This window comes from Engystomops pustulosus, chromosome 3, assembly GCF_040894005.1.
Source record: "Engystomops pustulosus chromosome 3, aEngPut4.maternal, whole genome shotgun sequence".
Lineage (NCBI taxonomy): Eukaryota > Metazoa > Chordata > Amphibia > Anura > Leptodactylidae > Engystomops > Engystomops pustulosus.
The window spans coordinates 139,049,290-139,075,438 of NC_092413.1; the positions used below are offsets into that span (position 1 = coordinate 139,049,290).

The 26,149-nt window shown below is 41.5% G+C and overlaps 1 protein-coding gene and 1 long non-coding RNA gene across 4 annotated transcripts in view; one reads left to right on the forward strand and one right to left on the reverse strand.

The window, feature by feature from the left end:
• Window positions 1-11: 11 nt before the first annotated feature.
• On the forward strand, window positions 12-24,527 carry CILK1 (ciliogenesis associated kinase 1). 3 transcript variants are annotated; one of them, XM_072142297.1, is made up of 15 exons: window positions 12-282; window positions 3,233-3,426; window positions 3,671-3,897; window positions 4,543-4,597; window positions 10,420-10,541; window positions 11,262-11,341; window positions 11,875-12,007; window positions 12,133-12,304; window positions 13,170-13,337; window positions 15,095-15,406; window positions 17,028-17,209; window positions 18,765-18,907; window positions 19,543-19,653; window positions 20,420-20,521; window positions 21,948-24,527. In XM_072142297.1, the coding sequence occupies exons 3-15, from the start codon at window positions 3,797-3,799 to the stop codon at window positions 22,103-22,105; spliced, it is 1,839 nt and encodes a 612-aa protein (XP_071998398.1). In that variant the 5' UTR covers window positions 12-282; window positions 3,233-3,426; window positions 3,671-3,796; the 3' UTR covers window positions 22,106-24,527. The 3 variants fall into 3 exon arrangements, with proteins under 3 accessions (XP_071998398.1, XP_071998396.1, XP_071998399.1); XM_072142295.1 differs by lacking the exon at window positions 3,233-3,426; XM_072142298.1 differs by lacking the exon at window positions 3,233-3,426 and having other exon boundaries at window positions 18,768-18,907.
• The window catches only part of LOC140121996 (uncharacterized), a 19,543-nt gene continuing 8,767 nt past the window's right edge, over window positions 15,374-26,149 (reverse strand). The window contains exon 4 of the long non-coding RNA XR_011854235.1: window positions 15,374-16,460. This is a non-coding gene — a long non-coding RNA (uncharacterized lncRNA). The remainder of the gene's footprint in view (window positions 16,461-26,149) is intronic.

Genomic DNA, 26,149 nt, shown 5'->3' on the forward strand with positions numbered 1-26,149 from the left:
AGATACGATCGCCGGAACTACAGAGAGGATATGTGGAGTATAGAGAGGCTAGCGGCGGAACCAGAGAGATGACAACACACATACAGAGCGGCCCCAGCGCATGGACCTGCTTGTAGGGCTAGGGGGCGCTGCTGGGCTCGCTGCTGTCCAGTGTGGAGAACCCCGCCGCTGTGCCTGGTGCTGTGCAGCTACCGGAACTGGGGAGTACAGGGAAGAGATTGCCGAACCGGAACCAGAGAGGAGATGACGGGATACAGGGAACTTTACGGATGATAGCAGAGGGTAAGCTAAAGCAGCCAGTCACCAGTTACTGGCCGGTGCTGTATACTCTTTCCTGCGGGTGTCGTTCTCCATGGGATGTCTATGTCTATGACTGTGTGATCCGTTATCTACCACAAATGATGGCTGTGATGTCCTTCCTGCAAGATGTATGTGTTCTTGGAGCGTAGAATCGGGATTTGTTGTCTTGTCATTGTCTGAATGTTAAATAGTTACTGAACACAAAAATTGAAATCAGACTTTACCCCTTTGTTTTGGATTGCTGGTAGTCCGGTCAGCCTCCTAGGAAGGGGAAGTGAAAGTATGCCCAGGCTAATACTACAGGAGAGGAGTATATACTAGAACAGGGGTATGGACTATAAGTCCCAGCATATCTAGGCTGTATTAAGTGACAAAATGAAGGGGGGGGGGGGGGGGCTAGAACTCCCAGCATGTGCTGGATTTTTTTAACGATCTGTAAGAGTAAATATCTGGGAGAATTGCAATTCCCATTTTATGCAGATGGTTGTTATACAGGTACAAGATGGAGGGCATAGTGCAGCACTTGCAGTACACAGCAATCTTCCTTAAAGAGGATCTGTCCCCCTAAAATAAAAACTAAAGTAAGCAGCTCCTAGTGCTACCCCATTATTAGCAGTGTTAAACTGCACTGCCATACCCTGAGAAACCTGGGCTGCCTCTTCACCGGATTGCAGACATAACATTGTTCTTGACCTGTTTGTTTGCTAGATTCTTTTGGCTAAAAGGAAGGGCTCATATTTCTCAAACAGTCGGCAAGCAGCACAATATACTGCTGTCACTATGCCCGGGTACGGTACAATGATCTCTATTGTCCACAAAAGATCTGTGTAGCTGCTGTACATTCACTATGGATTTCCACCAGTGTAATGGAATGTGGTCAGTTGTGTGTGTGATTATGGCTGCATTTACACAGTGCATAGAAACTAGTCTATAGGTTACTTAATTGTCATGGATCTATTGGTTAGCAACAGTGAGGAAAAATGAAAAGACCAAGAAGGTACCTCCTTGTATGAATTCTGCTAAAGATATTGATGACTTCTCATGGGGATAGCAGCAGAACCCTATCAAAGGGAACCTGACATTTAAATGAACCCTCCGAAAATAAATACTTCAGTAGAAACCGTCATTAAAAAGCATTGTCCTTATACCTGAATGGTTCCTTTCCATGGCCACAATGTTAAAAAAAAAATCAGTTTATATAGAAATATGCAACTCACCTGAGGGTACGGCCACAAGTGGTGTTTGTAATGTGAAGCTTGGCCTGACCACATATACGTTTCATTTGAAACCTATGTGATCTATAACCAGCACCCTGTGTCTTTCTTTTAAACAATGTCAAATGCCAGGTGTTGGTTACCAATTGCATGTGTTTCCATGGAATTACATATGTGATTTGGCCATGCCCTGCCCCTGGGCATTTGTATTGTGTTTGTAAATGCAATACAAACTCCACATTTGCCCTCACCCTCAGGTGAGTCCACTCACAGAAAATGAGTCCTGCATATTTAGTGTACCTAGCACCGCCCTGCTTGATAAAAGCTGTTGGCTCAGCCGAACCGTAGCTGCATGGGTGAATAAAGCCACTTTCTTTCACCATATCTATTGGGGTGCGGCCTGCTTTCTGCTATGCTACATAAGATTTCTGGATTACTTCTTGGGATAACACCCAGACCATTACCTGCTGTCCTGCAGGTTTTTTCTTTTCTATTTTCCAACTACAGACATATGCAGCTCCCTTTACTTTCCCCTGCTCACCTCTGTGAGGCTAAAGAAAATTCCTGGGGCTACATGCACACGAAGTTTGCCCACCGTATCGTAGTACGGAGGGCATACATCGCCGCCAGGGAGAGGAGGATTGGGAGAGCGCTGCTCACACCCGCTCCTCTCCATAGAGATGCACAGCGCACCGCACCGCACCATATTCCGTAGAAAGGCAGGACATGTCCTATCTTTCTACGGGCTATAGAATGGTATGGTGCCGCACACGTGTTGCACCGTACTGCTCCCGTATGGCACCTCGAGGCCATTGAAGTGTATGGGGGACGTATATAAGCCCCCCATACATTTGTGTGAATGTAGCCTGAGGATGGGGCAAAGAGCAAGTGACAGAGTGCATTTGTGTGACTGGCTCTGCTACATCATTAACCTCCCTCAGGAAGGTGGGGGTTGAAAGAGTTACTGGTTATGTGAAGAGAAATCGCCACCACTCTTCACCTATTTCTTAGGAATTCTCTCTCGACCGGCAGTGTTGGGCCCCGGTGATGAAGAAGGATAGCTTAACTGTATAATGCAGCTCCCTGCCTCCAGGACTCGAACACAATCGTTTTTTAGAAGAATGCTGGCTCTAATCCCATGGATAGAGGCATCCGTGGAACATGTATAAATACCTCTCACATGTACTGTTTGTGGGGGTGTCGCTGGTGACATATCACCCGGGGCATCACAACTCCTAAAGATTTGATTGGACAGGTGTGGGTAGGGACATAGTATACCCTGTGAAGTAACCATAGGGATATTTCCGATGGGGACACCTGTTGGCTACCTTTTTAAAAGGGTGATACAACAATGCCTTCAGCGTTCCAATAAGATTTGGATATGTTGTCAGGGAAGGGAGCATTAAAGGTTTAGCATAGAAATGATTCCCTGGTCAAAGGGGTCATTCAGATATATATTCTCAAAGGCTGTACTGAGTCAGATGCCTTATCTAATGGAATAGATCTTGCATAATGCATTATCTGACCTAAGCGGAGATGCTCAGAGGCATCTGAGGATATCATATTTGGTAATCATTTCTTGAGGGGAAAAGATTTGTTATTTTTAACATGGAGATATATTACAGCATAAAAGAGGCTTCTATGTAGTGATTAGTCCTACTTTTTTTTTTTTTTGTCAGACTCAAGATAATGTAAATGTTCTTTCCTCCTATTTACAGTAATGCGCTATTGCCTTTGGCTGACATCCACCCCCAGTGCATTGTATTTGCGTGAACGTATGAGTTGCTAAGAGATGCAGGACATAATGTGCAATGTTTTCCTAAGAGATTTCTTATACAGGAAGTGGTAGAGATGCTTAGTACTGGTGCACACCATTGTGTCTTCATGTTGCTGATGCTTTCCTACTTCTAAGGTAATGCTTCATGTCAGTCTATTCCCATACTGGCTTCATATAATAGTTTCTTTGCTTGTTATGTGTTTCTTTGATGGTGGGAAAAAATATGTCATTGATATGGGTGATGTATTGGAATACTGCAAACTGTAGTGTTAAACCAGTGTTTTAAGAATGTGTAGTCTTGCTAAGTGGACTGATTCTTTCTAACCCGTCTTCGTCCATTAAATTCAATTCTTAATATGACCTTTTTTTTTTCTTTCAGTCAGTGATAATCTATGGCTAAGGTTCATCTGTTCTGCACCTTTCCCTGTGATTCCACTCAGAAGTCTCTGTGTCTGACAGGCAGGATAACTTGTTGAAATGTCCCTTTCACCATCGATTTGTAATCATGAATCGTTATACAACGATCAAACAGCTTGGAGATGGCACTTATGGCTCTGTCCTTCTTGCACGAAGCACAGAGTCAGGAGAGCTGGTTGCTATTAAAAAGTAAGTTTATTCTTTTATAGATTACATTTATTTTAATAAAAATGGAGTGGAAATAAAAGTATTACCTACTGTGGTGGGCACTTAAAAATAAGGGAATGGGTTGTCCCAGGTTGGAAAATGTTTAAATATTTAATGAATATAAGATGTGCTGTACTTTTGTTCCCTCCTGTATACATTTATTTTCTATTTTAACGTGCTGTGGTTGTCCAGTCATAAGTTAGCCCCTATCCAAAGTATACAGGCTCACTTGCTGATTGGTGCGGAATGGGTGTCTGTGATCCCGAAAAGAAAGGAGCAGCAGGTTGGACATTCACTCTGCCGCTCCACTCACTGTCTATGGAACCAAGGTCAAATATGGCACTTGGCCATCTCTTTCAGAGCCATTATGATGAATTGAGAAGCAGGGCTCTTATGCAACTGGCTAGTCTGTTCATTATGGGTATTGTGGATAAGGGGCTTACTTGTTGTGACTGGAATGAAAACTGATTCGTATAGACTGTGTAGACCACCTCTATGGCAGCTGTATTACATCTCTGTATAAATCTGTGCCATCAAGTGTGTGCATTATTGCTGATATGAGCTATTGTGATACACAGACCTATACATTTATAATAATTCTCTTTTTCCTAACATTTTGTGATCTAGAATGAAAAGAAAGTTTTACTCCTGGGAAGAATGCATGAATCTCCGAGAGTTAAAGGTAATTGTTGAACATAGAAAATTGACACATTGACATTGTATAGATCCATCATCACAAGGTCTCTGCAGGTCTGTGAAGCCTGGGTAATGCTTCAGCTAATGAATCTCTCTATGGCTAAAAAATGACTTAGTGCATCTTAGTTAGATATTCTTCTTACATGAAATTAAAGTAGAACTAAACTTTTAACAAAATGTACATAATAGTGCAGATGATAAAAGTTTACATGGCAACATATTATATTAAAGAAAAGTATTCCCTTGTCCTTTCTCCATTCTTTTATACCCTCTTTTAGCAGTGGGTATAAATAAATCAGCTTTCTGTCCGATACTTCACCGACGTATCCGAGGATCTAATGATCCAGCAAAATAGAGGAGAACGCCCTCGCCGATGAAGACGACTGTGTCTTTATTCTCTCTGGGAAGATGTTGTGGCACCGATTTTTAAATGAAGACACGGTTTATGTCATCGGTGAGCGCCGTCTCCTCTATTTTGCTGGATTTGTACGTTCTGCCGTTCTACGTGGACCCAGTAAGTCGACTAGATACACCTTTCTCCTCTATTGCTGTCTTGTCCTTGATGGTCCCTTGCTGAGTGATTGCAAAGGGTAGTGCTGGTAGCTTGTAGCCTAATTTTCTATATCTATAAAGGTAGACCAGGTGGTGGGTGCATCTATTGGACGTGAGGATAGCCCTTTTGAGAGCTAATCCTCACGTCCCCGCAATCTTTTATTTCCCTAATACCATATGCAGATTTTCTAAAGAGCGTGGGGCACCAGTAGCCTCTTTGATCCTCCTACCAGTTATCTTCGGCGCGCAGCTATGAGGAATAAGAAAGGAAAACCGGGCGGAGGATCGCTCTCTGTCTCCGGGTCTTCCTGAAGAGATTTGGGAAGAGTGATCATTACACTGTCTAAGTCACCTTTGATCCTGGCTCTTTGCATAATCTTTTCCTTAATAGTATGATGGATTCTACAAATTACGGGGCTAGGGAGCGCTGTATGTGGGTCTGTATTACAGGGGGGAGTCCATCATAGATCTCTTAAAGGGTGGACTGGGGTGAGCACCCCTTGTCTGGCCTCCGGGTCCCTGTCTGTGTGTCTGGCCCGATTTCCCCATATGAGCCGTGCTAAAAGATCCAATATGCTTGGCCTGCTGCAGAGCTCCCACTGTGTATCTGCTCCCTTGAATGGCTAGCCACACCCCCATAAGTTTATTTTTTAAGTGGTCCCGGCGTGTCAAGACTAGCAACAGACAGCACCGGGATCAAGATGAAAGGGGAACAGAGGTGAGTATGTATTTATTTTTTTGTTTTTTTAACTGGTTGATTTCCTTTTAATGATTTGGAGGTAGGGGTAAAAGGATGTTGTAATTTCAGCAAATAAATATTGTTGTTTGTATAATGAGAAAGTTTTATATATATTTTATGTATCAATTCCACATGGTTTTCTAGATTCTGTTATAAGCTTTTTTGTATACTTCCAGTCAGAGGCCGCATTAACGCCTCACCAAGCGTCAGACGCATGCTGAGGGCCATTACCCCCAAAATAATTGCCATGCGTCAAAGTACGCGAGGTGCTGCGTGTAGTGAGTGTGCCCTATATGTAGTGGGTATGCTGTGTGCTGCGCTGTGTGTGTGCCAGGTACTATGTGTAGTGAGTGTGCGAGGTGCTGCGCTGTGTGTGTGTGTGTGCTGCGTGTAGTGAGTGTGCCCTATGTGTAGTGGGTATGCTGTGTGCTGCGCTGTGTGTGTGTGTGTGCCAGGTACTATGTGTAGTGAGTGTGCGAGGTGCTGCGCTGTGTGTGTGTGTGTGCGTGCTGCGTGTAGTGAGTGTGCCCTATGTGTAGTGGATATGCTGTGTGTGTGCCAGGTACTATGTGTAGTGAGTGTGCCAGGTGCTGCGCTGTGTGTGTGTTGCGTGTAGTGAGTGTGCCTTATGTGTAGTGGGTATGCTGTGTGCGTGTGCTGCGCTGTGTGTGTGTGTGCCAGGTACTATGGGTAGTGTGTGTGTGCGCGCTGCGTGTAGTGTGTGCTGTGTGTGTGTGTGTGTGTGCGCGCGCTGTGTGTGTGTGTGTGTGTGTTGCGTGTAGTGGGTATGCTGTGTGTGTGTTGCGTGTAGTGGGTATGCTGTGTGTGTGTGCTGCGTGTGCTGCGTGTAGTGAGTGTGCCCTATGTGTAGTGGGTATGCTGTGTGTGTGTGTGTGCGCGCCAGGTACTATGGGTAGTGTGTGTGTGTGCTGCGTGTAGTGGGTATGCTGTGTGTGTGTGTGTGTGTGCCGCGTGTAGTGAGTGTGCCCTATGTGTAGTGGGTATGGTGTGTGTGTAGTGAGTGTGCCCTATGTGTAGTGGGTATGGTGTGTGTGTAGTGAGTGTGCCCTATGTGTAGTGGGTATGGTGTGTGTGTGTGTGTGCTGCGTGTAGTGAGTGTGCCCTATGTGTAGTGGGTATGGTGTGTGTGTGTGTGCTGCGTGTAGTGAGTGTGCCCTATGTGTAGTGGGTATGCTGTGTGTGCTGCGTGTAGTGAGTGTGCCCTATGTGTAGTGGGTATGCTGTGTGTGTGTGCGCCAGGTACTATGGGTAGTGTGTGTGTGTGTGTGCTGCGTGTAGTGGGTATGCTGTGTGTGTGTGCTGCGTGTAGTGAGTGTGCCCTATGTGTAGTGGGTATGCTGTGTGTGTGTGTGTGTGTGTGTGTGTTGCGTGTAGTGAGTGTGCCCTATGTGTAGTGGGTATGCTGTGTGTGTGTGTGTGTGTGTTGCGTGTAGTGAGTGTGCCCTATGTGTAGTGAGTATGCTGTGTGTGTGTGCGCCAGGTACTATGGGTAGTGTGTGTGTGTGCTGCGTGTAGTGGGTATGCTGTGTGTGTGTGCCGCGTGTAGTGAGTGTGCCCTATGTGTAGTGGGTATGCTGTGTGTGTGTGCGCCAGGTACTATGGGTAGTGTGTGTGTGTGTGTGTGTGTGTGTGTGTGTGTATGCTGTGTGTGTGTGCCGCGTGTAGTGAGTGTGCCCTGTGTGTGGTGTGTGTGTGTGTGTGTGTGTGCTGCGTGTAGTGAGTGTGCCCTATGTGTAGTGGGTAGGCTGTGTGTGTGTGCGCCAGGTACTATGGGTAGTGTGTGTGTGTGTGGGTATGCTGTGTGTGTGTGCTGCGTGTAGTGAGTGTGCCCTATGTGTAGTGGGTATGCTGTGTGTGTGTGTGCTGCGTGTAGTGAGTGTGCCCTATGTGTAGTGGGTATGCTGTGTGTGTGTGCGCCAGGTACTATGGGTAGTGTGTGTGTGTGTGTGTGTGTGTGCTGCGTGTAGTGGGTATGCTGTGTGTGTGTGCTGCGTGTAGTGGGTATGCTGTGTGTGTGTGCTGCGTGTAGTGAGTGTGCCCTATGTGTAGTGGGTATGCTGTGTGTGTGTGTGTGCCAGGTACTATGGGTAGTGTGTGTGTGTGTGTGTGTGCTGCGTGTAGTGGGTATGCTGTGTGTGTGTGTGTGCTGCGTGTAGTGAGTGTGCCCTATGTGTAGTGGGTATGCTGTGTGTGTGTGCGCCAGGTACTATGGGTAGTGTGTGTGTGTGCTGCGTGTAGTGGGTATGCTGTGTGTGTGTGCCGCGTGTAGTGAGTGTGCCCTATGTGTAGTGGGTATGGTGTGTGTGTAGTGTGTGTGTGTGCCGCGTGTAGTGAGTGTGCCCTATGTGTAGTGGGTATGCTGTGTGTGTGTGCGCCAGGTACTATGGGTAGTGTGTGTGTGCTGCGTGTAGTGGGTATGCTGTGTGTGTGTGCTGCGTGTAGTGAGTGTGCCCTATGTGTAGTGGGTATGGTGTGTGTGTGTGTGTGCTGCGTGTAGTGAGTGTGCCCTATGTGTAGTGGGTATGCTGTGTGTGTGTGCCGCGTGTAGTGAGTGTGCCCTATGTGTAGTGGGTATGCTGTGTGTGTGTGCGCCAGGTACTATGGGTAGTGTGTGTGTGTGTTGCGTGTAGTGGGTATGCTGTGTGTGTTGCGTGTAGTGGGTATGCTGTGTGTGTGTGTGAGTGTACTATGTTTAGTGTGTGTTCCTCTCTGCAGGTCTCTGTATATATATCACTGATAACAGTGTAAAAAATTTGTAATTAAAAAAAAGAAACAAAAAATTAAGTAAAAAATAAGCAAACAGTGTTAAAAGAAAAAGTGTAACGCCCTCAAACCCCCAAAAATAAATTTGGAAGCGTCAGCCCCGGCCTGTTCTGTTGGGGGGTCTCCAGCCGGCCCCAGCCCACTCTATAAGGGGGGGGGGTGTCTTCAGGGGCCGGTGTCAACCCTTGTCCGCTCTGTAGGTTAAGACAATGGAAAAGTTGTTGTGCACCACTTGTGGCAAAAAAAAAAAAAACTCGGGCTTTAATGATTTTCTTGTATTAAATGTTTATTAGTTCGTTAATAGACATTAATAGATATATATATACGACTAGGAGTTATATATTTGTATTACTGAATATTTCATACTCCTCCTCGGCTAAAAATACTCCTCAAAAATGGTGAGAGGAGTATTATTACCCTTCCAGAAAAATGTTAGTGCGACCTCTGCTTCCAGTGGATAGTAAACTGCCCATGGTCATGTGATGGACACAGGTGCACGGTTCATTATAATAATACAGCTCTGATTATTCTGTGGTACAAGCGAGCCGTGCACCTATCACAGAATAATCAGAGCTGTGTTATTATAATGAACCGTGCACCTGTGCGACATCACATGATCATGGACATTAGAAGCAAACATAGAAGCTCCTTTTAGAGATCTAGAATTTGGGGGCAATTTTGTGTTTTCTTTCTAGCCCCCATGGTGGCTGAGATATCAGTTGCAGTATTTGACCATTCTAATCCTCTCCACTGCCCAAGAGGAAGTGCTCCAATCCCTGGCTGCTGCTGCATTCAGGAGGGAGTCAAAGGTCCTGGAGACATATCCCACTGTATAGCATACAGTGAGATACTTCAGTGCCATTTTGTAAGGGCAATCCTCCCGCTGTGTTCTGCTCACCCATTACCATAGAGTAGCCAGCGGGCCTATATATTTCCTTGCATGTTTATGGTGGGGGGAGACAGAGCATGCTCACTGTTGATGAAAATAAACTTCTCAGTCTCTCGTAGATCACCAACAAACTGTTTCTTTAAGGACAGTACCGTTTATTAGTAATTCATATGCATGAGCTCTTTACAACAGAACTAAATTTCATTCATGAGACATACAGTTTATATGCAAAATCAAGAATACATTGTCCAATTAGAAATTAACACAATACATCATTACAGCATTAAAACCCAATCAAAAGTATGGGGTTCTGGTGAAACTGAGGTACGTGACCATCCTACATCAGCAGATGTTGGGCGCCGGATTGTATCGTCATCAAATTCAGCAGAAACTGTATTTTTCCTGGACACCAGGTTACCTTGACCTCTTTCAGGGTCAAAGGCAAATAATGAGAGAGACAAAAGTAAATATAGTAAGGGGGTATCACTTTTTTTACTAATTGAGCAAAACTTCAGAAACATAGCAGATATGAGAATTCAGAAGTTTCCCAGCGGGCAACGGTGGCGCGCGTGGTTAGGAGGAGGTGGTGAGCGCAGGTCACCCCCACCCCTCTCCATAGGAACATATGGCGCCTGGCGCCGTACTACGGAGAAAGATGGGACATGTCCCATCTTTTTCCCCAGGTATGGAGCGGTATGGTGCTGCACGTGTGCAGCCAATCCAGATGCCATTTCCTAATTTTTCTATCACACCCCTTAATGTACTAATAACATTAATACGTTTAATTGATGACTGTGTCCATTTTATGAGCAGAAACCTAATTCTGTCTATGACCGATTTGCAGTCTCTGAGGAAGCTGAATCACGCCAATGTTATTAAGCTGAAGGAAGTCATTCGAGAAAATGATCACCTGTACTTTGTATTTGAATACATGAAGGAAAATCTCTATCAGCTTATGAAAGATCGGTACGTATTTAGCTCAATATGCTTAACATGGCAATTTAAGAAGTATCTAATTTTGAAAGTGATAACATATTGCTCCATGCTCTGCGTCAGCTTTTACTGGAGTTGCCCTCCTGAGGGGCTCAAACGCTGTCTGTACCTTTCTGCAGCTCCAGAATGTGTGGCAGATTGCAGCTTATACATGGGAAAAGATGGAGAATGCGTGTCCCCCTGACGGTAGAGAGATAATTAATACCATGCACATAAATTCATGTTACTCCTTCCCTATGGTCAGCTGAAGTTGCAGAGTCTATGTACTGTGCAGTCTATGTACTGTCAGCGTAATAAGTGGAGAGCTTTTTATGTTTTAAATTACATATTTTATTTCTTGGTGCCATAGAAGTGAAAGACCCCCTTTACGTTACAGTTGGCAGTGGCTGCAGTGAATCTTTCTACCAACTGTAAATTAAATGGTGGATAACATGGCACCCAAGGACACCATTTTGGTGTAGTGCCAATTGATAACATGGTTCCGAGTGCCACAGGTAAAAAGTTATGTCTGTTAGTATCCAGGACATATTAAATACGACTTTAGCTGCTGAAGAGCCACCTTTCCAGGACATATGAGAAAAGTTGATGTAGTTATTACACTGTTTGTCTTACTTTAGAAATCTATAGAAAATAATCTCTTCAATGTTTGTTATAATGGGGTATGTGTAAATTATGTTTTATTTTAATTTGCAGGAATAAATTATTTCCCGAATCCACCATCAGAAACATTATGTACCAGATACTACAAGGGCTTGCATTCATACACAAATATGGTAAGGGCTATAAATGTGCACACTGTTTTTCTGATTTTGTGAGTTCATGCTTAATGTCTCATGGATAACGTCTGCTTTTTAAATTATGGTAATGAGCCATAAGGGCTCTGGAGGATGTTACTTGTACTAGTTACTATGTAGTGTAGCTTCACATGCTATTACAATGTGCAGAAGTACTCATCTCTCTCCCACCTATCCGGCTGTGGGATATTACTTTAGGCAGTGGTACGGGAGAGGTGGGGAGAGACCTTGTAATAGCCTGTGCAGCTTCAGCACAGAGAAGCCATAGTAATTTCCCCCCAGGGGCCTTTTGGCTCATTCGTATAATTTTAAAAGTTGGTTTTAGAAGGAAGGAGGCCATAGATAACACATTTCCCTAGTCACAGTGCCTGGATCTATGGTCAAGTGTCGCTGGGTTTTCTACTAGGGTGTCATGCATTTCCATTAAAAAATGTTTGCTGCAAGCGCTATGGCATATTATACATTGAAAACCATTATTTATAAATTTTTATAATTTTTTTTTGAATTTTAAGGGTTTTTCCACAGGGACTTAAAACCAGAAAACCTCCTTTGCATGGGACCAGAGCTTGTGAAAATAGCGGATTTTGGACTAGCAAGAGAAACAAGATCTCGACCACCTTACACAGATTATGTGTCTACCCGATGGTAAGTTGGCATTATTAAGCTCAGAGTCCGTTACTATAATAGATATTGAATGATCACTAACCTCTTCTTATATTGCATTTACGTATTCAGTTAATTTAAAATTCTATTGTTTTTCCTATCCATAGGTACAGAGCACCAGAAGTTCTACTTAGATCAACAAGCTATAACTCCCCGATTGATATCTGGGCTGTTGGCTGCATTATGGCTGAAATATACACTCTTCGGCCTCTCTTTCCAGGTGCCAGTGAAATAGACACCATATTCAAGATTTGCCAGGTTTTGGGCACACCAAAGAAGGTGCAACTGATATATTATCTAGATACTATTACAACATTCTGACCAGATTCTTAGTTGGCTTTTGGTTTGAAATCAAGGGCATCACAGATGCATATTCCTTTTTACAAGTTTTACTTTACTCCAATAGTTGTGGAATGAGAACTGGCACCCCCACTGATCAGCTGATTCCCAGCCTACCACTACATTAGGGTTGATCCTGTACAGCATCCCATGGATGCGCTTTAGACGCAGCTGTCATTGAATTGAATTCAACCACATGGGGTAGACTACAAGCTGAGCTTTCTGCTTCTAAATCCAACAGCAGAATGGCATGTATTGCACCAATCACCTACTTCTATTCTATCCCATGGATAGGTCACTGGTTGTAAAGGAGCCTTGGAAACCTCTTAAAGGGGTTGTCTGGGTTTTTTATAATGCATAAAAATCTTGTACTAACCTCCTCTGTCGCTTTTTTTTTTTTTTTTCCCCACCTGCCGCACCGCCCCCTACTGCAGGTTCTCTGTTTAGAGGCCAGCATTGCCATCCCGGCCACTGCTGAGTGCCTGCTACAGCATCAGTTTCAGGCTACATCGGGTGTTTAACTGTGGTCGGGACAGCACCCCTGACCTCTGTAAACAGTGACATTGCTGTGGTGGGCGATACCCTGGATGTACAAGAGCACAATAGGTGACTATTGTTGGTTTATTTTTTGTGTGTTTGAATCCTGGATAATTCCTTCAAAGTTGCCAGCACATATTCTAGATTACACACAGTATAATACAGTGCCAAAATAATAGATGGGATTTGGGGACTCTACTTCTTGTTTCCATTGCATTTGTCCTTCATTTCTCAATACTTACCTTTGTTCTTTTCCCTCTTTTTCTAGAATGACTGGCCTGAAGGCTACCAACTTGCAAGTGCGATGAATTTTCGCTGGCCACAGTGTGTACCTAATAATCTGAAAACATTAATTCCCAATGCCAGTAGTGATGGGATTCAGATCATGCGAGACATGCTGCAGTGGGACCCTAAAAAGAGACCAACAGCAAGCAAGGTATAGGCTACTGTATTCCTAATCTACTAATAATAATAATTTTATTCCCTGAATATTCTTTTTTTTCTATTTTATTTTGACCTATTTACTTTTTAGACACTTTTTAGATACAGTTCTGCTTTAAGCATTTCGTTTTACCCCTATTATGCTTTCTTTGTTAATGTAGAATGCATTTCCAAGTAAGAATGTGTGCAAGCCAATGGGTAATGAGTATTATTATAGGCTAGATGTAATGACTCAACGGTCACAAGTTGTGACTTGTATTGCTTATTTTGTTATGGTGGAATAAATGCAGCGATTTATGTTCTTGTGTGCTTCAGAAAAGCTGGATTCTGGTGCTCCTGGATACAATTGATACACATTCAAAAATATAACTTTTTTTTTTTTTAATGCTATGTAAAGAGCTGTATGAGGACATGTTTTATGCCCAACAAATTGCACTTCTTAGTGATGGTATTTAATATTCTATGCCATGTACAGGGAAGCAGGAAAAAAACATTGAAAACGTTGAAAATCCAGCACTTGTAAATGGGGGGGGGGGGGGGGGAAGTACCATATATACTCTATTATAAGCCTAGTTTTTCAGCTCAAAATGTGCTGAAAACCCAAACTCTGCTTATACTCAAGTAAAAAAAAATCAACTCTCCTTTCTGGCTTCCCCCGCTGCTATATACTGGGGGATATGGGCTGGCAGGTTGTATACTGGGGGACAGGTGCTGGCAGGGTCAGGCAGGCTAAATAATGGGGAGGCTGTGACCAATGCATTTCCCACCCTCGGCTTATACTCGAGTCAATAGGTTTTTCCATGTTTTTGTGGTAAAATTAAGGGCCTCGGCTTAATCTTGGGTCAGCTTATACTCAAGTATATACGGTATGTACTTTACTCAATCTCGTGAAAAAAAAAATAGAAAATTTACAACAACATGCAAGCCTGCATTAAAAACAGTAGGAGAACATATGTGTTTCTGACATTAATTTTTTCATACAGCTATGATCACTATGCTAAAATTTAATATAAATGCATTGTATGTGAACTGGTATAACCTTTTTGGTAGGTGAGTTTCCAGCCTCTGTACATTTCTCTGTTGCGTAATCCACGTAATTTGTCACCTCCTCTTTGAAGGGCGGTGGTGACTTTCTCAATGGCCGTACCTTGCAACATAGACATAAGCAGAGACAGTATTTTATGAGCTAGCATGTTACTAGCGTTCAGACCTTGATTTAAGGAGTTTCCTGTGAACAAAAGTTAGGCCGTATCCTGTGGATAGAGCTTAACTTGCTGATCAGTGGGGGGTCTTGGTGCTGAGACCCCCACAGATCACGAAAACATGGGGTCCGACTTACCTCCGTTGGACCCCTCGTCGCTCCGTCAGAGTAATGGAGCAGACATGCCACATGTAGGCTTGCTTGTTGTTGTAATTTTTTTTTTTTTTTTAGGAGTTGTAAATAGTAAAAAAAACAGTATTTACCAGTATATCCTTTTTTACCAAGTGCTGGATTTACAATGTAATATTTAAAGTACAACCTGAATCGACACGGGTCAGTTTCATAACGTATAAATGCATCAAGGACAATGTGCTGCGATACTCTATAATTCCCATTTGTCTTTTTATTGCTATTTGCTAAACCAAAATAAGTGCCTACTCTGAACTTATTTTTATGCTGCTCAACACTGAAGGTCTTATAAAACTGTAGCTACACTAGACAATGCTTTGAAGTTGACATTTTTGTACCTCCATCCCATGTTTGTGTTTCAGGCTCTCAGGCACCCTTATTTTCAGGTGGGTCAAGCTCTTGGAACACCGCAAAGAATTCAAGAGTCAACAAAACCACAGAAAGACTTTCAAGAAAAGCAAATTCCATTACACATCAAACCTGTTCCTCCATCTCAACCACCACCCAAATACCAATCCCGGCTTTCATCACGAACCCTTCAGCAAAGCCAGTCAAATGGACAACCCTTCAAACTCCACACATTTATGGTGGATTCTTTGGATAACTCCAGTGAAGGAGGAGGCCACTTAAATGGTTCTGTTCTGCCTGAGCTAAGCAACAAAGCTGCTCCTCCTGTAAGTAAATGCTGCAAAGTCAACAAAACCAATAACATTACCATATATTTCATGTATCTTATCTGGGGATTTCAGAACTTTGTTATTTAACCCCTTCACGACTGCCCAAAGTAAATACCGAGCATTCTTTATGTGCGGCTGGTGTCAGCTGTATTACACAGCTGGGAGCTGCTGTGGTTGTGCTGGCTCTGATCGCAGTAGTTAACGTGTTAAGTGCCACGGTTGAACCAGACTGTGGTACATAATAGGTGTGCTGCTGCATATAAAACCAATTATTTCCCTGTGATGAACCCCATAACGGAAAATGGAACCTTTATCGTCTCAATCACTCACTTTTTCACCATTTTGCTCCAAAAGACATTTTAATCAAGAGATCAAAGGGCAGTTTTCAAAATGTTATCAATTAAAACACCATTCCATCCAGCAAATGTCAGAATATGGTAATGCAAGGCATTTTTATTTTTAAAGGTTCCCTTTTCAATCCCCAAACATTTCTTCAAAGTTTAATATACAGTTGTGCTCAAAAGCTTACATACCTTATGAACAGTGTGTACGGAAAGTACCGTATTTTTCGGACTATAAGGCGCACAAATAAGTCCTTTGATTTTTCTCATAAATCAAAAGTGCGCCTTATAGTCTGGTGCGCCTCATATATGAACCGCACTGTACAGACAACATGTACTGCCTTAAATTGTGCACAGGTCTGCCACCTGCTGGTCATTTTTTGCGCTTTGTAAACTGGAGCTCAGTTAGTTGTCTTTGTATTATTCTTTACCTCTTTCACCAAGGCTCCTCTCCCATGGTTGCTACGTTTGGCTGGACGGCCAGGTTGATGAATTGCGGTTGACCCAAGCTTCTTCCATTAAATGATTATTGAGACCACTGGGCTCTTAGGAACCTTGAGTGTTGCAGAAATTCTTTTGTAACCTTGGCCAGATCTGTGCCTTGTCACAATTCAGTCTCTAAACTCCTTGGACAGCTGCTTAGCCCTCATGATTCTCATGTATTTAATTACATGTCAGTACACACCTGGACGCCAATGAAGGAGCACAATCTTCTCAAGGAGGATCGGAAGGAAATGGATAGCGTGTTAGTTAAATGCGTCACTGCTAAGAATCTGAATACTTATGAATTATATATTTCATTTTTTCAATAAATTATCAAAAATATCTACCGGTACATTTCTTTTGGTTTCTGTCATGATTGGGGTGCAGAATGTACATCAATGATAAAAAAAAAACAAAAAACTTTTTTGATGTTGCTAAAGAATGAAAAATTTAAAGTGGTCTGATTACTTTCTGTACACACAGTATGTGTATGAGAGTATGTACACAAATATTTCTAAATGTGCACGTGTGTTTATATTAGGGTTAGGTGATTTTGGCTAAAATTTATTTGATTTTTTTTTTTTTTTTTTTTTTTAATTTTAATCCTGATTTTCCCATGTATGCACTTGGTTAAAACTGGATATGTAAGTTAACTTTAAGAATTCAAAGTATCAATATCATTGTAGTTGTAAAATGTGCCAGGGATGCAGGAATTATTTTTTAATATGATTTTTCTTAATCTATATGTGCTATGTAGGTGTTAATCTTGAATATATTTATGGTTACAATTTCAGAAAGTTGCCACTAATTTGGAAAACCAGAACACCAAAAATAGACGACGATGGGGACATGTAACAAAAACCGGCAAGAGCTCCGATGAGTGGGATGACTTGCAAGACCTTGACATAGGCTCTTCAAATACTAGAACAGAAGTCAAGAATGAAAAACATAGAGCAATCGGTGATGGACTCTGTAGGTAAATTGAAATATTTTTATATGTATATATTTTACCATATAATGTAATAATTGTATTTGTTATGAATCTCTGTGTTATATATTACTTGCACCAGTATTATGTCCAGTGGTGGCATGTTCCCTTCAGGTCCTGCACTAAACATTAGACCATGAAACAGATTTATCTGGCTTGTCTTTGATCAGAATAGTCTCTGAATAGGCATAGGCCATCCCCTGTAACACCTAACTTAGCAGGTTTCTGCATATTTTAAATCAAATTCATTACCTTGAAGACTAAGGGTATTAGGCATTCCTCATGAACAATCAAATGTTAAAATCAGTATTTTCCTTGGTAGTAGTGCATATACTCGAGTATAAGCCGACCAGAGTATAAGCTGAGGTACCAAATTTTACCACAAAAAAACCTGGGAAAACCTATTGACCCAAGTATAAGCTTAGGGTGGGAATTGCATTGGTCACAGCCTCCCCCCACTATATAGCCTGCTAGCCCATGACTCCAGTGTGTGCAGCATATAAAGATAAAATAAACTCTGTACTCAACCTATATTTTGATTTTAAAGAGAATGATGGCATTGACTCACACCTTAAACGTCTTATGCTTACTGTGCTACAGAGCAATTAGTAGCTTGCACTAAGCTACAAAATTTTATATATATACATATAGATAGATGGATGGACCTGGCACTAGTACGCAGATCTAAACACAATTGTTCATTAGTGTATATTAGCATATAAAATTCATAAAGGAAAGACTATACCTTATTAAAATTCAGCCATCGCATAATGTCTATATTGGACATAAGAGATCAGTATTGTAGAGATCTTCTCAATATATTTGTTTATATACACCACAAAACATATAAAACAATGAAACAGATCTGTGAGGTTTATATTCTAATGTTAATATGTATCTGTATACACACAGAAAGGGATCTTGAGACGCCTGTAGGTTGGTTATAAAGGTTAAATACAGTGACTTGAATATATGCCCATGTAAATCTGGTATGTGAATAAAACTCACTGCGCTGTAGGTAAAGTCCTTGATTCACTCTCCGGCAGGTTGCAATCCATTTGGCGTCTGTTGGCAATCACTAGTGGGTCGTCACTGTCTGGCTGCGCATGCGCGCCGCACTGCCAGGGTGTACTACAGGTCCCAGATGCACAACAGAGCTCCATAGAGCCCACAACGCTTACAGGAATTGTATTTATTTGTTACATTGTATTTAACCTTTTATATAACCAACCTACAGGTGTCTCAAGAGCCCTTTCTGTGTGTATATAGTACAAATACATATTACCATCGGAATATAAACCACACAGATCCCACTGGTTTCATTATTTTATATGTTTTTGTGGTGTATAGAAACAAATATATTGAGCAGATCTCTACAACACTAATCTCTGAACACTAATTATGTCCAATTATGAATTTTAATATGGTATAGTTTTTCCTTTATGAATTTTTTATGCTAATATACACTAAACTATTGTGTTTCATCTGCTTACCAGTGCCAGCTCCTTTTTATATACTGATTTTAATTGTGTCTTTTCTGAAGCAGCTTTGAGAGCATTTTAGATTTGAAGGAAGACTCTAGTACTGCTAGACCTGTGCACTCCTCCTTCTCTCGGCAAGAGACCGCCGCATCAAGGAGAACGTCTGCTAAGCAACATTACCTGAAGCATTCCAGGTATTTACCTGGTTAGTATGATCATTCATAACTACCTCCTATATCATTGATGGCGAACCTTTTAGAGACCAAGTGCCCGCACTACAACCAAAATCCACTTATTTACCATGAAGTGCCAACATGGCATTTCAAGCAGTAACTTATTGCTACCTGTTCTTCAACAACATTCAATTGTATTGGATCTCCTAAGACCACCAATAGAGTTGAAAGAAGGTGGGCAAATTCAGACCATCATTGTAGCTTCTCTCCTTGAAGAATGGTGGGTCCAGCAGGAAGACCTCCAAAGACAATGCAGTTCAGTCAACACCTTCTCACTTTTCCTGCAGTTTCAAACAGCCAGTGAAGTGTCTCTTTAAAATAGCAGTGAGAGCAGCATCCCTTAAGTGGCCTGAGACTGCATGAAGATTTGGTGGATGTGGTCCTGTTTGGTGAAATATGTGGTGGATGACCTGAGTGCCCACATAAAGGGCTCCGAGTGCTACCTCTAGCACCCGTGCCATAGGTTCGCCACCACTGTCCTATATGTTTAGGCATTTACTTAGTTGAAGTTAATGACTTTGCAAACAGCAATTTCCACTTTTATTTTACTTTTTATGTGTACAAATTTCCATTGTTTGTAACAATATTATACGCACTCTTTCCTTAGGTTTATCTATTAAAAATCCTTCTGGAAGTAACTCTTATAAGGATGAAATGAGTTCCTTCAACCAGTGGCCAAATCTTAGTCGGCCACTTAAACCTCTTGCTGTGCCAGCAGGTAAGTTTGATATTATAATCTCCCTTATCACAGGTTTAACTTGACCTAATGCCTAAAATGAATACGGATCAATTACAAGAATATTTCATATATTTTATATTCTCTGTAATAAATAACCCAAAATAGCAGGTATAGAACCTAAATGTGCTTTCTCGAATAGCTCTTCTCTAAGGAAAATGGACACGAAGTGGGAGATTCATCAGAAGTGTCTGAGAGCAGAACTTTCCTAGTTGCTCATAGAAACCAATCGGATGTTTGGCTTTGATTTTATAAATGGCTATGGAAAAATTAAAGCTGAGCTCTGTCTAATTGGTTGCCTTGGGCAACTAGAACAGTTCTGTTTTTCTGATAAATCTCCTGCAAAACCTCTATCTCAATGCATAAATCATTATTTACAATAATTTATACACCCATAATTCATTAAAAGAACCCCATTAAAAGAAATGCACATAAGGCATTTCGAACAGTGTGAAACATTGTGTCCTAATATATGGTGCAGGCCAGATACAACTACTATGCTATTAAATTAGACAATTTTGTGCAGACCAAGATTACCCTAATATCTATCCACTGGATAGCAGACAAGTCTCTGATTGCTGTAATTTCTGGGACCCTCAATCACCCTGATGGCTCATTTATAAATAATAAGGATCACTAGGGGGTAGTTGGCATTTTCAATGTATTACTTAATTTACTTTTCTCTTGAGGATTTTAATAATTAGAAATGGCATTGTCTGAAATGTCCTGTGTTTTTCCTCTGTTTAAGGACCCACTGGAGTTGCTGGTTACATTCCAACTTTTTGGGATCAGGAGTTTAGTTCTTTAGGGCCTAAGACTCGACTGGCACCTCTTACAGATCCAACTCCAAGTAAGTTTTTTTGTTTGTTTGGTTGTTGTTTTTTTTTTATTTTCATTGTTGGTTTTCATTTCTCAAAAAACAAGCTACATAGCTCTGCATTTACCAGCACATTGTTTTACCGATGGAAAGCCATATGAGCTGGCGTATCAATCACTGTCTTCAGCTGAGAAAAAGACAGTGATGGTATAAAGATGCTGCTTTAGTGGAACCTGCGATGAATGAACATGTAACCCAAAACATCCGTCCGAAGCAATGGAGTGATGCCCTGGAATGTGAAATCCCCCATGACCTGATATGGACAATCATGGCAGTTATCATCTGCATTCTATTTAAATTGTGACTGTTGTAATGATTTTTACCAAATTTTCTTATGTGGTCCCCTTTTTAAAACCAACAGAATTATGCTCATATTGTGTTGCCCTTTTCTATGGCATTTTCTGTTCTGAGACTGCTTGACAAAAAATTCTTCCTCTGCAGCAGTGGGCAGAGACTAACCTATTCCATTATCTGACGCTGAGTCAAAACAGTTGCCATGATGCCTTGTGTGATTAAGTGGTAATTACAGTGAGATTCCAGCAAGTAAATCCATTGAACGCTGCATAGGATATGGTGACTAGCCTGGCAACTTTCATCACATGGAGCAGCATGCAATAAGTAGTATAAACAAGCAGTGAAACATGATGCGTGTGCTATGTGAATACTAAGAGTTAATAGCTTCTCTGACCTGCAGAAATTTCTGGGAGAGCAGTAGGCAGGGGGGCAACTGCAGTGGCATGTATGACACAGCATGAGGTGCAGAGAGACGGGCAGAATCACAAAGTGAGATGGAGGGACTGATATCAAAGATTGAGATATTTGACCTAGCTATGCTGTGCAAAGGATGTATGCATCCACAGCACAGAACACACTAGACTCTCAGAGAGCACTGTCACCTGACCTCCCTCCTGTAAGAGCTGGGACCAGCATCCTCTTCTCTTTTTGAAACAGTATCTATAATGAAATCACTGAAGAAATCTGCACAGCCAGGAGACGCAGCTAGTGCAGAGCCAAGATAAACTAAAGAGGATTGCAAAGAAACTGCTGCACATAGGTTAAGTTGTACATCCCAAGAGCTATTGATTTGTTAAGAAAAATCGGATTTGCGCTTAAAAAGAAATAAACGCAGATGACTTCAGACATCCATCACCTAAAAACAGCCTATTTCTAGAGGGTTTATTTTGTTTGTGGCCTACTGCTTACCTACAGCATGTCCATAGAAAATGAGCAGCTGCACCACAAATCTTGGAAGGAATAGGACCTTCCTGCAAGTGATGCCAGATCAGAAAAAGTGTCTAACCCTTCTTCCCCTATTATTTCTTGAAAAGCTTTTTTTAAGCTGGTTTATGTAGAGTAAAAGTTACAAATCCAATACCAATCATTGGTTTTTCCTTTTTAGAGTTTGGTTCCATAAAATCTGTTGGATCGTACCTTGCACAATCTGCTATCAACTCGCCATCCAAGAGTTCGCCTACACTGCCTCCTAGACCACCACTTGCTCTTCAGCCTATTCACGGGAGGACCGATTGGATATCGAAATACGGCGGGCGCAGATAGCCAAGCATAGCACTTTGGCATGTACTATGTCACCCTCTATGGACTTTTGTCATGTGTCATATCTTTGATTTTCCATTTATGTGTAGTATTCTTATACTAATAGGAGTGAAGCGGAAATACTCAATTTATATTGAGCGTAATGATGTCCACAGCTAATATTATTAATTCTGATAAACTAAAGGTTTAGTATCCCTATAACTTGCACTTTTCAGTGGAGCAGGGGTAAGTAGTTCCCTCACCCATCCTAATTTCTTTCATCTGAAACTGGGGTGAAGCTACAAACTCTCATTATATTTTTGTGATCTGTCACAAACTAACAAGAAAAGCAGCTGGAACATTGTTAAACTTACTCAGCTTTTTTAAAACAATTGTTCAAAACCTGTTTTTTTTTCTTCTTTGCAAACTCTAAAAGATGATGGACATCTGCCAAAAAAATTAAAATGTAATGTATATATTTATTTACTGCAAAGCTTTTTTTAATAGAATAGTTTTCCCTTCCATTAAGTGCCAATACTAGTGAGTTATCATATTAAAGAACTGGACTAGACAGTCTTATACTGCACCAGATTTATCACCCAGCACCAGACGCTTTTATAGATCTGGTTCAGTATAAGACTGTCTAGTCGTACTCTGCACCTCCCTATTAGTTTGCTTACTTTACGCCAGAAAGTTAGGACAAAATTCTGGCGGGTCAGGAGTATTTTTGGTGTGAGGCCACACCCCATTTTCACAGGCCACACCCTTTTGTCCAGCTACTTGTAGGAGAGCCAGAAAACTGTCTAAAACCAGACAGATTAAATCTCGTCCATTGTTGTTCTTTATGCAGGAATCTGAAATGGCTTCTGTGTATATCACTTTCTGGTGTGCACAGAGCCACAGCTGCTCCTAATTCTTAACACATTTGGTGGAAATAACACTATTGGTCTCCACTCCATCCTCACTGACTGATTTTAGTGAGTTCCCCTTTTCTTATTTTCTTGCTAGTGACCCAGTAACTTTGTTGTACTAAATGTCCATTTATTTGTTTGCTTCTAGACTCTGCAGAACATTGCTGGTCAATGTACAATGTCTTTTTTCTGATGTGAACACTGCTAGCTTTTTTTTTTTTTTTTTTAAATATAAAATCTTTAAACTTTTACTAAACCCTTGGCACAAACCCTTTGTGCCTGGTTTGCAGTGCACACCCCCTTACACGAGGTATATATTTTTATTATCTTTCTATATGCAGTGTAAGCCCAGCTGTGACCACGGCTTACTATTAGTCTGACAATCCTAGGTTTGTGTTCATGATCATATTAAACTGTATACGTTCTCAGTAATTTAACAATATAGACGTATGACAAAGCTGCTAAGTTTACATTAAGACAACAAGTAGTAGCCAGCAGCATTATATTTACCTGTATATTTATTTTATACGTCTGTCTGTAATGTGCATAATGTCATAGGTGCCATTTAATACATTCATTCTTTTCCAGTGTATTTCTGGGTATACATTCCATGGAAGCTCCAGATTGGGTCTTGCTGATGTTCGTTTCTAGCAGCATTTACCCCTTACTTACTACCTATAACATCGGCTATACAAAGCATACTATGTACCTCACATTCTGCTTTGTGACATGACATTTGTGACACCCTTGTTGGGAATACATTGAGGAACTGGGCTGAGCATGCAGCATTAATATTCTGTACGTTTAGCCTAGCCACTTCATTGCTTTATTGGTAAAAAAAGTTATAGGCCCCATTTACGAGGTATTAAGGCATAATGCTCACCTATGGAAGGGGTCACATATTTGTGACATAAAAAAAATTAAAAATTTTTGTAAAACAATTAAGTCCCCATGTCAATACCCAGATTTTATTGAAAAAATAAAATTTTCTTGCTTTCCACTTGCATACTGACATTTGTTACATAACCCCCCCCCCCCCCAAATTCTGCATGGGTGTGTAGACTTTTGAGCACAAATGTATATCACTAAATTATGTTGCTCAGGCAAGGTGCCAGACCCGGTAGCTCTGATGGGGTCCGTCATATTGGCTGTTGATAGGTGCTCTAGTAGTATGTATTGCAGGACAATATTTGTGGATGTGATGTCCTTTAGAGCATTGTGAGTTGCATGTGTTCTAGTAAAGAAAGTGGATAAATCCTAAACAGATTGCACACTTACATTTTTTTTTTTTTTTTTCAAAATTGTTTTTTAATGTATTAAATTTTATAAGCATAAAAGATATTGTGCCGAACACTATAATGTGCCAAAATGTTGCCTACGATATGCAATTTCAGCGTTTTATTCCTGTAGCCTTTATAAGCAGGTTCTCTTGTCCATTAACATTTTTGCCCTTTTGCAGTTTGCAATGCTGATGTATAATTTGTTGTATCACTTTTCTACAAGTTGTATAATAAAGATCCATTTTTTTTTTCTTAGATACTTGCAATGAGCAGTTTTGTTTTTTTAACGGAGGGAGGGGGGGGGGGGAGATGGCAATTTAAGACTAAAAATTATTTGTATATATTCAAATTCTACACCTTTTTGTTACATGTCCTTTGCAGCTCTGCCATATTTGTACACATCACATGATGGACGTCAGTGCCAAGAGCTAGGTCTAGAGACCTCTGATCTAGAGTATTTGAGAACATTAGGCAGCCTCATGGAAGAAAGCGAAAGTCAGCCGGGGGAAGGTCCTTTTTATAGGGATCTTCCCCAAAATCAAAAATATTTCCTCCCATCAATGACAACACACTCATTGACACTTTCTTAAAAGTGGTTACAGATCACCTGCAGAAACAACACAGTAACCAGGATTATGACCGCAATTTAACTAGAGATGAATGGTGGGCCCTTAAAAATCTTGAGAGGGATGAATCAATCATAATCAAGCCTTCGGACAAAGGCGGCAACTAAGTGATCCTGGATAGGGAGCTATACATTAAGATGTGCAAAAAAATTCTGAATGAATTCTGAAGCCTGTTACCAAACTTTATCCACAAACCCTAAAGCACAGCTTTTACAAAAGCTGGAGAGGATTCTCAACGATGCCTTAAGGGACATCGATTTTTGCTCCCCGCACATCCTGCTACTGCTACCTTTTACAGTATCCCAAAAATACACAAGGGAACCAGCCCCCTAAAAGGGAGGCCAATAGTAAGTGGCATAAACAGTGTCACACAAAATATCAGTATGTATGTGGACTACATCCTACGCCCCTTTGTGGCTACCTTGCCATCGTTCATCAAAGACACCATGGATGTTTTACTACACCTCGAGGGTCTACAGATTGATTCAGATGTACATTTGGCTAGCCTAGATGTGGAAGCCTTGTACAGCTCAATCCCCCATGAAAAAGGATTCCAAGCTGTCAAATAATTCTTGAGCACCAGGGATATCCAGTGTCAGAAACATAACAACTTTACACTGGAACTCCTTCGTTTTATCCTCGAGCATAACACGTTTTGTGTTCGATAGCAGATTCTACCACCAGCTCAGTGGGGTGGCGATGGGGAGCCCCTGTGCTCCCACATACGCCAACCTCTTCCTGGGCTGGTGGGAGAAGGAGATGGTGTTCAGTGATGCTATGGAAAAGTGGCTACAAAATATAACACTTTAGCTACGTGTCATAGACGACATACTGATCTTGTGGAGAGGTACAGCAGATGAATAAAAGTAATGTCTCCTGCTTAAACATCAATAAAATAGGGCTCTATTTCACCTCTGAATTCCACACGAATCAGATCGTCTGACAACTTGGTACATAGTCGCCTCACACCCATCAAAAACGAGACGTGGCTCCCCAAACCCCCGGCGGGCACCTTTTAATGCAAAAGATGCCAGAATTGTAAATATATACAGGAGGGACCAGACTTTCATGGTTTAAATACAGAAAAAAACTTCCCCTATCAAAAAATTCATATCATGCAGAAGCATGGGAGTCATCTATCTGCTCACGTGTAGCTGCTCCATTCAATATGTTGGGAAATCCATTCGTGAACTACGAACACGCATCGGGGAACACATCAGAAGACTTCGCGCCAGAATCAAGCATACAACC

Bases quoted from the DNA above. Each gene is read 5' to 3' on its own strand.
- CILK1 (XM_072142297.1), top strand. From the start codon at position 3,797: ATGAATCGTTATACAACGATCAAACAGCTTGGAGATGGCACTTATGGC. The intron at 3,898-4,542 runs GTAAGTTTATTC...TTTGTGATCTAG, and splicing joins GAGCTGGTTGCTATTAAAAA to AATGAAAAGAAAGTTTTACT. The intron at 12,305-13,169 runs GTGCAACTGATA...CTCTTTTTCTAG, and splicing joins TTTTGGGCACACCAAAGAAG to AATGACTGGCCTGAAGGCTA.